The sequence below is a fragment of the Melopsittacus undulatus genome, chromosome 6 (genome assembly GCF_012275295.1).
Source record: "Melopsittacus undulatus isolate bMelUnd1 chromosome 6, bMelUnd1.mat.Z, whole genome shotgun sequence".
Lineage (NCBI taxonomy): Eukaryota > Metazoa > Chordata > Aves > Psittaciformes > Psittaculidae > Melopsittacus > Melopsittacus undulatus.
In genome coordinates, this window is record NC_047532.1 from 48590466 (window position 1) to 48603492 (window position 13027).

The 13027-nt window shown below is 49.8% G+C and overlaps 1 protein-coding gene across 1 annotated transcript in view; it reads right to left on the reverse strand.

Annotated features, from left to right (window-relative positions):
* Positions 1–8758: 8758 nt before the first annotated feature.
* P3H2 (prolyl 3-hydroxylase 2) overlaps positions 8759–13027 on the reverse strand; it is a 71566-nt gene continuing 67297 nt past the window's right edge. Inside the window, exons 11-15 of the mRNA XM_005142321.2 lie at positions 12829–12979; positions 12180–12297; positions 11615–11690; positions 10590–10730; positions 8759–9904 (exon numbers count right to left, since the gene is read on the reverse strand). Coding sequence (XP_005142378.1) covers positions 9812–9904; positions 10590–10730; positions 11615–11690; positions 12180–12297; positions 12829–12979 — 579 coding nt within the window. The 3' untranslated portion in view covers positions 8759–9811. The remainder of the gene's footprint in view (positions 9905–10589; positions 10731–11614; positions 11691–12179; positions 12298–12828; positions 12980–13027) is intronic.

A 13027-nucleotide genomic window follows, 5' to 3' on the forward strand; every position in this document is an offset into this window, starting at 1 on the left:
GCACTTCCCTTTCCCCCCATCAGCAAATGCAATGTGAGGCTGGGCAGAAGCAGATCTGAAGGGGAGTATGTTGGGGTGGCTCCTTGGTCCTTTGGAAGGGATTTTCAGCTCTGTCCTACAGCAGTAAACTTTGGCAAAATATTTTTTAGGAGAGCCTCTGATTTCCTCCAGTTTTTCCTAAGTTTCCTGAAGAGAAACACAGGGAATCTGCTGACTTTTTCCAGTTTTCTTCCTGAGGTTGTTTTTGGGTTTTGGATGGTTTTTAGTTTAGTTTTGTTTTCCCAAATCCTTCTGTGAGCTTCTGATTCATTGGAAATCGCCTCTGGAGACAGTGCTGAAGATCTCTACACATGTGATCCATCTTCTTCTTGGTTACATAGCCCTCAGTGCTGGAATTGGGTAAGAAATGTTACAACAGATCCTAGTGCTCTGTGGCAGGGATGTTAGGAAACAAAATACTGCACAGTACTGCGTGAAAAGCTCTTTGATTAATTAAAGGCGTGGGTGGCTTAACAGTTGCATCAAATCATCCACACGCCATGGTGAAATGGGAGATAAATGTATTGATTTCTTACTCCAAGGACACTGTCAAGCAGCCTTTGTTGAACCTGGACACAGTTGCCAACCTGAAGCTGAACATGAGTATTTTCATGGAGATCTTTCACAGAAACAGGAGGTAAGGGGTCACCTTCAGCACAATGTGCCTAGAAGGTGCTGCAATGCCTATGTGTACGAAACCTGATCCTAGAGTAGTGTCCAGCACCCTTCCTCCACGGCAGGATTTGGCCCTCTGAAGGCTGATGCAGAGCTCCTGCATGCTGAGCTGAGCAAATAGCCAGCCCTGAGCCCTGGCATGGGTGAGCTGGTCCCTCCCTTATGGTGTTTAGCTGTGGCCTGAGCCTCAGACCCACAACACCCACTGAAATGCCTGAGCAAGGCTTCCATTTGCCAGAGGAGCAGCCTGTGGCAGTGACTGCCTGCCACTGGGGATGAAGGCTGCAAGACACAGACCTCACTGTTTGCTTTCCCTATAGAAGATCTTTCTTCCAGCTTGAAGCACTATGGGTAGCAAGACAGTTACTTCTATTCAAGTTTATATTCTGGCCTTTACTGACACTTAATTAGTGACTTGAACAGAAGGATGTCAGTGCTCAGGAGCTATCAGCAGGTGTGATCGTGCTGTGCGTTGAAGGGTAAGGGCTTACAGTATAAACGCATGCACCAAAACCACACACAGACTTGATTTGCACATCTCTAACAGCAGTGACTCAGCCTGCCCCAAAGAAGCGATGGCTGAACACGTTCCACCTGGACCTGAAACTTATCATTTCACCCAACCATAGAATATTAGCAAGTAACCATTAAGGTAAGCATATTACAGGCAGGTCATGGGCAGCATCTTCCACAGATTATTTCAGCCTTTCCTTGGAGGTGAGGAAATTGGACAAGATGGAAAGCCCTGCCAGGGATGCCAGCAGCTCAATGAAGGGCAGGAGAGGAGGTGAAGGCAAAGGCACTCTGTATCCCATGCAGTCTGTGACCTGCTGCTGCCTGGAGAGGTCTCAGGAGCAGAGAGTGCTGACTGAAATGTCATTATTTTTACTTATTTCCTGTTGTTTTTTCAGTGGTGCCCCAATGGCAAGGAAGCAGCACAGAGTTACTGCAGCATTTCACAAGAGATGAAGCTCAGCAAGAGAGTCTGGCTTGGGAAGGTATGGACCATGAATTGCAGCACTTAACTCTTTTACACATCTTCAAGACCAACAAGTAGAACCTTCCTTCTGATCCATTTGAACTGAGGTGAAGCTGGGCCCAAACAGCACATTGGTTAATCCTTGCATTCCTGGTTAGGCCAGGACATCTGGAATACCTTTGAGAAGGCTCTCAGGTAGTTGAGGCAGCCAAATCAAACACAGTGAGGTTGCAGAAAAGGGTGCCCAAGACAGACATCTATACTAATACAGGTAAATTTCCTATGCCTGATTCTCTTCCCATTCATGCTGCTTTAGCTGGTTGTGAGCATCCCTGTTGCATGTGGAAGAACAGCAATGCTGACTGGGGTGGCCAGGCATGGCAGGGAGGAGGAAGCTCTGGGTGATGCTTCCACAGCTGGCCTGGGTTTCCAGGCAGCAATCTGCCCTTTTCCACCTCCTAAATTAGGACAGGATGATCCCTCTGGTGCATTTGTATCTGTTTATATAGTGTATCTGCAAGCCTTCAGACTTCCATGGCCTGGCAGCATGGCGACTAATGACTTGTAGAGCTGCCAAGGGAGGGGAAAGCAAAGAGTTCTGTTGGGGTTTTCCTGAAGACTTCAAGGTGTTTAGGAGGAATCAGTAGCAGCTATGTCATCCCTTGGGAAGATTGGAAGTGCTGGAAGTGGAATGCAGTTTGAAAGCAGCAGGGGAGAACCCAAGTCGTGCCTTGGGTATGCACCAATTGGGTTTTCACTTACAGGCCACTAGTATACGGTGTTCACAGCTAGGGCAAATTGGTGCTGAGGGATGGAGACTCTTCTGCATGGCCTGGAGCATGGGCTACCCAGCAGTAGCTTCTGACCTGGAAATTTTCTTTTGCTGCTAGGCCCATCATGAGCAGGAGAGATGTTTGTTATCTTTTGTCTGGTGGTGTCAGCGGTTGAGCAAGAGGAACAGGAGGCCAGCTGTCAGCATCTTATTTGTGCCATCTCAAGCTCCTACCTAATCCTGCTGGGTGGAGGACTCACAGGCTTGGTAACATTCCTGGAATGGCACATCTCACCTTTTGTTTCAGTGTAATTAGTCTGAAAGGAAAGGATGTGGCATCTTCCACCTCAAGGGGAACTGTTAAAGATTTGTTATGCTCCCAGAGCAAACACAGTTTGTATGTTTGGCCCCAAGCAGTGATGCTAGCAGCTCCAGCCAGCACAATCAGTCCCAGCCATGAGTGAGATGGGGAAAACCCTCCTGGGCTGCTTTGCTTGAGTCACCTGGAGAAGCACAGGGCATGGCTGGGCTGGGCAGAAAGTCTGTATATGCTTTGTCCCATCCCTAAATTGCTGACAGGACCACGTTTTGATGTGGGGACAGTAATTCTGAAAGTGTTTGATCAGAACACCTCAGGGTGTCAACTGCATGTGGCTCAGGGCTTTCCCTGGGGACCTTCAGTGACAAAACCCTTCCCTGCAGCTGTACAAAATAAGTCCAGGCTACAAGGCCAAGACTTTCAGCGATAATCCTACTGCTGATGAGGAGCTCACAGACTGCCCTATCTTCTCCCTGTGCCATGGACTGACTGCCCATATTAAAGGCTTCATTTTAACTTTGATGTGTTGGGCAGAGCAAGGAAGGATGGACCCGTGTTAGAGCTTTTTCTAGTGTCCTTGGTGAGTGACATAAAAACTGCTGTGTGAGGTTTCTGAGGGCTTTCCCCAGTGAAAAACAGTTCCTCTCCTCAGAGGAGCCGGGCTGTGGTCCTACCGCTGTAGGCAAGTAACTGTCACATAGAAGACAGACATGAAACTACTCAGCTCCTCCCTCACCCAGGGCCAGAAGGGTTTTTTTGAAAACAAAAATAAAGAGGAAAATTCAGCCTCCACCCATCCACCCAATTTGGACGGCAAATCAAATAAAACAATCTCGAGCTGGCACCACAGGAGCAGTGGATGCCAGCTCCCAGCTTCTCACATGAGGTGTCGAAACCAAAAGAGATGAACAAACAACCCCCAGGTCCCTGGGGCAGCAAACTGATTTTGAGATGCTGGTGGGTTGTTTGTTTCCTGTGTGGTGGTGGGAGCAGCCTCCTGCATCCCCCCAGGCACTGGGCAGCTGCCCTTCTCAGCATTTGGCCATCCCTGGGCCATGGGCGCAAGTTGATGGGGCTCCACAAGAATGCCTTTGTGTAGAAATGCTTGTCACCACAGCTGGGTTTTGTGGGCATTCTGACGTGGGGCGATGTGGCCAGTGACTAACAATGTGGTGAAGGGGACGTCAGGCACAGGCATCATCTTGGTTGTACCCAGCCGCTATAGAGCCTCACAGCACTTGGCCAATATGTGCCTGGTTACTGCAACTAATATGAGGTTTTTGAAATACATGGCTTTTGTTTCAGTGGTTTTCTGCCCAAAACTCCCCTACAAGAGCTATGTACAACACGAGGTGTCTCTAAATTTCCCATGAACAGACCTTGTCACAAGTCTGACAGATCTTTGCAAAATTTGCCATGGGGCCCACATTCTCCCCTCTTTAAGGGGGATTGTGAGAGAGTTTCTTCTCCACCTTTGCTACAGTCCAGTTAAAGCACTGTGAGCAGTTGGGAGGTGACTTGCAGGGCATTCACACTTCTTTCCAGCTTCTGCCTCATTGCAGTCAAACCAACTGGATTCATTTATTGCACTGGAGCTGCCCAAAGCATGTTGGTAGCAAGCGGTGGCTTCATTTCTCACCAACAAGCAAGAAAAAGCTTTTAGCCTGGTTCTTTCAGCTGGCATTGGGTGCAGAAGCACTGCAAGGAGGAGCTGGTGATGCTGAGCTATGACAGGAGGTCAGCCATGCTCCTGGCACTGCCAGAAGGAGCCAAGTCAGTCCAATACAACATGTTTCCCCTGAACCTGGGAGCAAAGCCATCCTCAGGCCACTGAAAAAAGCCATGAGTGATAAAAGGGGTATTTTTTCTGATGTTTTTCCCGGTGTTTTTCCCAGTGTGCTGGAGCCATTGGCTTGCATGCAAGGCATTATGGGAGCTGCCTGTCGGCTCACCCCATCACAGCAGCAGACTGATCATGCTGCTACCAACTCTGCTGTTAATCTCATTACAAATAAAGGAGGGGTAGGAGCTAAACTAAACTCATATTAATTCCCTGCTCAACCTCAGGAAACACCTACTAGAACTGCCAGTCTTATTATCCAAACCACCCCTGGAAACGATCATTAGCTGACTTGCTCCTTTGCCAAGCATGTCCACTCGCCAGCCTGGCTCCGTTTGCCCACAGGGCCCTCGCGTTCCCTACTCCTGCCATGACTTGCACTGTGGTTGCCTGCACCCGTGCTCTTTCCATGGCCTCGCATGCTGCTGCTGATGCGCATCCGGACCCAGGCTGAGCCCTGCTCCCCTGAAGCTCACCAGTGCTTTCACCCAGAAACAAGGTGAGGGTGGCTAGGCAGCTCTCCGAGTTGCTTGTTTTGATTTGTTAAGTTCCTGTAGTGTGTTGGACGGATTTTTGGCAGGGCTGGCCGGTGGCCAGGGGATTGGAACATGTTGGCATTTATGATTTTTTTTTTTTTTCTTTTGCATAACAAAGTTTTGATAAATGAGAAGGAAACAAACTCAGTGCCAACTTTCACCATGTGTTCAAAACAAGATAAATGTAATGCTGGGCTGGCCACGGCATCCACCAGACCTGTGGAGACAGAAGTTTGCTGGTGCAGTGTGTGCTCTGAGAACAGAAAGTGACCCACACACACTACACTGTGCCCCAGCAGGATACGAGGGGGGCCCTGTTGTTCTTAGTGACACCCATTCTACATGTTCTTGTGGGTCCCCTGAGCACAAAGTGAAGGCAGGGCTGTGCCTGGGGTGACCAAAGGTGCAGGATCTGGCCTTGTGCACAGCTGCACTCTGTTGGGTCTTGGGTGCCAGGGCTGTCATGGGCACCAAAGCATCATATACATGGAGCCTGAGTGCCTGCTGTTGAAATGGAGTGGTGGGAGGAGAAGCACATATACATATATATATATGTGTGTGTATAAATATATGCCCATCCACAACTGGGGAAGAGCACAGCATCATAGGACCTGGAGAAGGTCATACCCAGACACACAGATGAGCAGCAACATTCCCCTCAGGAAAAAGTGGCTCTTCTGGTGGGATGTGGGCATAGGAGTAGCTGTGGAAACAAAAGACATGCATGCCTCGTTCCTTTTTTAATATAGTTCTTCCCCAAAGCAGGACTAGCCCATTTTTATCTCACTGCCAGCTGGTTTGTACTTTTTTCCCCCAGGCTGGGCAGGGGTGTGGACAGGAGGAAACAGCCTTATTTTTAATGACAGTTTTTCATGGGAAGATGTTCAGCTGCCTCTGAGTGCTCAGGTTGGCTCTGCCCAGGTTTAATCAGGAGGGATGAGCAGTGCTCACTGCAGCCTCTGTCTCCTTTCACTCACAGCTTTTTCCTGGCTGAGCTGTTGCAGCTCTCAGGCAGCCCCCAGCTGTAATGCAAAGATGACAATTCTGCCCAGGCTCTGCTCCCACCCCATGACCACAGTGTCTCCAAGGTGGGGAAACCCTTGCAGAGGGATTGGCTAACCTTAGTGCAGCAGTCAGCAGGGATGGTGCCACCCCAATTGTCCATCACTGGGGCTGGCACCAAGCAGCAGGGTAGGGAGACAGCAGAGGGATGCAGCTGCAGTATGGGATAGTGGCAGCCGAAGAGGGCCTTCAGCCTGGCTTGTGGGTTGTGGGGTTTGTCACTGGCTCTCCAAGGGTGATCAAACCTGCTGTATTTTGGTCTGTCAGTCTAGATCCTGGAGAATAAAGGGGTCAAAAGATTCAAGTACACTTGATTTTTTTTTCATAAGCTTATCATGCACCAGCTTGGAATCAATGAGGATTAGTCATCATAGAATCATAGAACAGTTAGGGTTGGAAAGGACCTTAAGATCATCTAATTCCAGCCCCCCTGCCATGGGCAGGGACACGTCATGTTAAACCAGATTAAAAGATTAAAAGCTTTCAAGTTTCATTTTAGTTTTCAGCAATCATCCAGTGGTGTTAATGGAAACTGACTTGTCCATGTGGCTCTAAGCCTCCACAGTAATTTTGGTGAGTTCAGTTGCTTACAATTAACACCCCAAAAGGTCTCACAGGCTGTGAACATCCCAAGGTTTTATTAGACTCTGTAGCCATCGGACATAACGTAAAAAGCCTTAGATATTTCAGACTTGACTATGGATTCAGGAACTTGTAAATACCCACAAGTCTCATTTTAAACTGAAGTTTCAGGGGTGAGCTTTTGGCTGGAGAGAAACTTTCAGCAGCCACTTGCATTAAAGCATATTTATGGCACAGATTTGGCTTCTCCAACCCTCAGCAATCCCTATCAGCAGCCTTGTGCAAGGGGTGACCAAACTTGGCTTGGGCCCACATGAATGTCAAAACAAAAACAAAGCTCCTCTTTAGTAAAGATCCCCTGGCATTGAGTAATGCTGTGCAGGGCTTTGCTTCCAGAGCAACGGCCACACACAAGCACATGTGTGCACATACACAGAGCCACTTCAGTTGTTGCTTTAACTACTTTTTAATCCTATTCTGTTTCCTTTATGAGTTGTTTTCTTCTGGGTGTTTTTTCAACCCTGCTAATCCCACCTTGCATGTACGATTAGTATTAGGAGGGGCACAGCAAAGTTAACAAGGAACTGAGACACAGTTCAAGCATCTCCAGCTCCTATTGCCAGTGATACAGCTGGGGCATACATAGCAAAATAGCTGATACCTAATTAGGTTGTGGCTCCCTTCGGTGGCCAAGCCTTGACTAGAGGAGCTTGGAGCTGGCGTGGGAGCCATGCAACTTGCTCTGAAATGCACATCAGCTTTATTCTAGTGCTGTGACTTCAGACACTGCCTCTGTGAGGAGCTGCTTCATGTTGGGACTTTGGGAAACAGCAATTACCAGACTGGCAGGGCAAAAAGGGGAATAACCAACACGAATCAATGTAGCAGGAAGCAAAAATGTTACTGCACCAGGTTGTCCCTGGGGTGTATTTGACCAAGGAGGAGTGTATATATTCGGTGTTATTGTTAGCTTGCTTTCTTTTATCAGGGATGTGGGTGCCCTGCAGGCAGTCAGGATATGACCCTGACAGCTCTGGCACAAACCAGGCCCCTACATAGATGTTAGAGTTAGAATACATTTCTCAGAGATCAGGCCACCTTGGTGGCAACCCATCCCATTCAGATACAAAAGAGACCCAAAAGCCTAGATTATGTTTTGGTGCATGGCCCAGAGAGCTCTGTAACCTGCTCTTGCAAGGCTACAGTGTGCCAAGAAACTTGGCAACTGCCTCTGCTGTTGCAGCAGAAACACAAATCCACTTCTGAGCTACACTTTGCCAGAGCAGAGAGCTGTAAAAACCAACAAAGAAGAAAACTGCCTTTGACTCTGCATTCCTGTTTCCTGGCTTCAGCCTGGCACGGACCACAATCAGGTCTCGGTGGCAGAGCAGTGCAGGGAGTGACACGGCCCAGGCAGCCCAGAATCTTTCCCCATCTTGGGCATACAGGGGTCATGTTTGTAACTGAGTCGTGAAATGTTGCATCCTTCTGAGGCTCCTTTCCTTCTGGGCCACCAGTTTAAGCACCTTGCCCGATGCAAGGCACCATTCTCCACCAAAGCTGTTGTTTCACCAGAAGCCTGCTGGCACCCCATTTTGCTCCCCAGCCCCCTGAACATCCCACCAGCACACAGGGGCTGTAACATCCTCCTCCTGCTCTCCAAATTACCCAAAGCTTGCCAATGGTACCTAAGTTAACAGGTAACTGAATACAGAGGAAAGGAGATGGACAAGCAGCCAAATGTACACACACAACTTTGATCCTGTCCAGGTTCCCCCTTCCCACCCCCCCCCCCCCCCATGCCTGTTCCAAAATGCAGGGTTTTGCTTTAGGGCCTGCTGCAGGAAACCCTAAAGGGAGAGACACCACCATGAGATAAACCACACACCCCCTGCTCTCCCCTTCTAATATTTGGCTAAAGAAAGTCAAAGACAGGCACACACATCATGTTTAGTTTATTTCCTCTGGATTTAGACACAGCCCTGGCTAATCACCACAGCAGCAAACAAATTACAACAGGCATTCCCTCCTGACAGAGGACCAGCTGGTGGGATCACTGCAGCCTCCAGGAGGGCAGGGGATGCACCCTGCTGCTTGGAGGGGCAGCTTTGCAGGATGCGCTTGGGCAGACAGGGTTGCAAGGGGATGGCAAGCACAAACCCATGCTGAAGGTGAAGCACGTAGGAATTAAACTTTGGATGCAATAGCAGATGGAGGCACAATGTAATGCGTCTCAGCTCTCCAACTGCCCTCTCCTTCTTCCCTCCAGACTTCCTCTGGCTGTTTTGAAAAGGAGAGTTTCTTGCATGCATCACAGGCTATTAGCAAGAGAAGGGAGAGAACACAAGCAACAGACCCTATTCCACCAGAGTCCACTGCAAGTCAAACCCCTTCATGCCTGTGCACAGCTTACACCCCTGCCCAGCAGATGCTTTCTGGAAGCTTTGCTCAGAATTAATACCAAACACCAGTATTGTATGGCTACAGAGAGATATGCATTTTCCTAAAAAGTGTGTTTCAAATGGTGAAGGGCTCCAAGATGGGAAGGACAACCATAATTAACCTGTGCTCCAGCACTGTCCAGGTCTTCAGGCAGCACTTAGCAGGGGCAGGAAGACTGGTCAGTTAGCACAACTGAGACATTTCTCTAGCAGAAGCTAAAGAGAAGCAGGTATTTCTGATTGAGGAAGAAAAAGAACACCCCCACCCCTCCCTTCCCCCCCCAAAAAAAGAGGTTCTCCAAAGGGATACAGTGGGGTTCAATAAATCCTGAGAAGTGCTAAAGAAGAACATGGGATGCTGGAGGTAATCAGCCCCAGCAGGAGATGCTGGCACAGGCATGAGAGGTCTCAGCAAGAGCTGTGCTAAACACAGAAGAGGCATTCCTGAAACTCCACAATCATATTAACCTGTTAATTTATACAGCATCTCTGTACAAAAATAGAAGGGTTCTAATAAGATTAACAATATTAAATAAATATTTAATAGAAAAAGTCTTTGGCCTAGTTCATAGCTCATCCTTTGGGTTGATGTTCATTTCACTGGGTCCTAGATGCTCCTGGTCCAACATGGCTATCACTTCATCTGCCTGGATTCGCTCCTGCAAGAGGGGAAGAAACCATAGCAGCAGCATTTCAATGCCTGCTTTCAGCTTATTCAGCACTGCTCAGCCTGCTGAGAGGACCCGCAGCAAGAAGTTCATCCAAGGACCAGCTGTGTAGTTGCAAGGGCAGGGGACAGCCTGGACATTTACTGGGCAAAATTAATCAAATCTCTTTGCACCTCAATATCCAATCACTCTTCTTCCTCCAGGGCCGGAGTGGCTGAGGGAAGAATTTGGAGGTTGCCTGGTGCAAGGCACCACAGCCCAGATCTTCCAAGGCATCTGGATGCCCAGTCCCTGCCATGTTATCTGTGAGGACCTAGCAGCAGCCATCAGCCCTGGCCTCTGAGCTGTGGAGGGCTGTGGAAGATTTCCTCGTTCATCAAGTTATTGCCACTAGGTGTCAGAAACGTCCAGCCCTGCCCTACACACCCCTCCTGAACTCCCCTCAGCACCTCAGCCCTGCACCCCACAGGATCAGGGTGATAGGTGTCCAAGAGCATGGCCAGCAGGGAAAACCATTTGGTTCCTGAACCACCAGCTCATGTCCCAGTAGTGTAGCGAATGGGAATGCTATTGCGGGGGGTGCAATGTGCTGAGACTGGAGGTTGAAGGTGGCCCTGGTTCCTTTGGGATGCTGAATACCCCCCAGCTCCCCTTAAATCATGATGGAGGGACTCACCAACTCTCTGTAAAGTGGGTCCAAGGTGAACCAGAGAGCCACAGCACACCGCTGGCCTTTGGTAACTGCCTTCACCCCATGGGGGTTCTCACCGCCTGATGAAAAGCTGATCATTCGCCCACACTTGGGCTTGATGGAGGCCTGTAAGAAAACAAGGAATACCCAGGTAGCAAGGGGTAGCACAGCTGCTCACACTGGCCATGTCTGGGCTTGCAGTGGTCCAGGGTCTGAGATCTTACTGGGCATCTCTCTGCATCACCCCAGGACCCAGTCAGTTGCTGCTGGGGTAAATAGGGAGGTGTGAGGCTTAGTCCTACTACACAGACATCATGCAGAAAGGAGACAGTAGCATGGAGTCCTTGCAAAGCTTACAGGTGACCACCTACAGCAAATAGGACCATGGCATATCTCCAGGAAGGTTCAGGCTAACCCTGGCAAAGGCTGTGAAACACCTCTTTTTTTCCCTCTGCTGAATCCACAAGAGGTGACCTGCAGGACCTCAGGGGCAGAAGTGCAACCAAATCAACCCTCAGGCATATGGAGATGCAATCTACCCTGCAGCATCTACTGAACTTCAGAGCCACAGCATGGTGCCCAAACCCTCTAACAATGGAGGGGAGTGTCTCCTACACAGAAGTGGTGGCTCGTGCCTGAGCCCCATCCTCCTCAGGGACTGATGTCCACCACCATGAACCCCTCTGGAGCAAGAGACCAGGGCCAGTTACTGTGTGTTGTATGAGGGCACCACCTCATGTTTGGCCACAAGATGGGGTTGGGGCTCAGCAGTCCTCCGGGCAGGGACAGCTATCAGCCATCCCTCTGCCTGTGCAGGGGTGGTGCAAACCTCCATCTGCAGGTTTCCTGCTCAAGCAGCCTCTGGGAAGGGAAGAGAAGGTCTGGTACCTCTGCTAGCAGGATTTTGTATAGACACTTTGCAAGATAGGAGCCATAGGCTGCCCAGGGAAGCCTAAAGCTCCTGAGCATCAGCTACGGAGCAGCAACATTTGTTGCACTCAGTGACTTACCGTCACGGTTTTGGCATCCATCTCAGTGAAAATGAACTCGCCTCCTTCAAAATCTGCATTCATGTACAGGAGAGCACTGGGGAAGGAAGTGGGGGACCCCTGTGAGGGAAGCAGTGGGGAGGGCTCAAGGCTGACCCCCACCTCTGGGGCAGATCCCACACTGCTCCATCAAGACATGGGTAGCAGTCCCCCTGAGGAGCTGGTTAGGGCTACCCGGGCTACTCCCATTGTGGAGCCAGAGCTAAGAAGCAGCAGATCTCACCTTGGGTAGGCAATAATTCCCACAATGTTCCCTAGGTCTCATGAGCTCCCACCCTCCAATTTTGCACCAAATGTAAGTGACAGAGAAACAGTCCTGTGGGCCACAGCTGGAATCTCCCAACCCTAAAATATCACAGCTGTTACAGTTAATCTCAGCTTGATGCTTGCTACCACCAGAAACTACCTGTTGGATCTTACTTCTGCCATGGTTTGGATGTACCAGTTTTAGGTCTGTGAAGCAAGATGCCCTACCTTGGGGAGGATCCCTGGGAGCCCTCAAGAGCAGCTCCCCCTTTCTTCCTACCTGTAATCCCGAAAGGTGTAAGCAGGAGGCTCTTTCCAGCACTCGTTGGCCTCAGGGTCCAAGAGACAGTTGTCAGCATGGATGGGGTGGCTCAGGTCGTTCCTCCTCTCCTGCTGGCCTAGGCAGGACCATGTGAAGGAAGGAGGGAGGAGAAGGGGTGGATGAAATGGAAATGTCATGCTCTGTGGGGTCTGTCATGGGGTGGGAGCCTGTCCCTACCCCACTCTGGGTGGTGTTCACAGGTGAGAAGAAGAGAGAAAAGGCTGTAGAGAAAAAGCAACATCTGAAGACTCAGATTTGCACAGCTCTGCTTGTTCCTTACTGTGGGAAAGTGAAATGGAGAGCTGGGCATGGGATGGAAAGGAGAAGGGATGATGAGAAGAGGCAAGAGAAGAGGGAGGAGAAAAGAAGAAGAACTGGAGACATGAAAAACAAGAGACATCCCAGAAATTAGCTCCTTTAGGACAGCAGTGCCCACCCTTTGCTGTTACAGAGACGGTGACTTTACCCAGCCCTTGGCCACCAGTTTAAGCACCAGGCAAAACAAAGATGCTCTCAGGGTTGAGCCCCCACTTGTAAACCCCTGTGGGGATCTGACCCCCTCTTGTCCCCCCAGTTCTGCCCTGCTGCTGGCCCCCTGAACCCTCACCAGAGAGAGCAGTGCGGCACACGAGGTGGGTGTAGGAGAAGTAGAGCGTGGAGTTGAGCATGAAGTAGGACTCAACAATCCTGCGAGCCTTCTCACTGATGTCGTAGAAGAGCCGGGCACTTTTCAGTGGGACACGGCCCTCGTAGCCATACTGAGCAAGGGGAAAGGGTGAGAGAGGGTTAACACCATGCACCAGCTG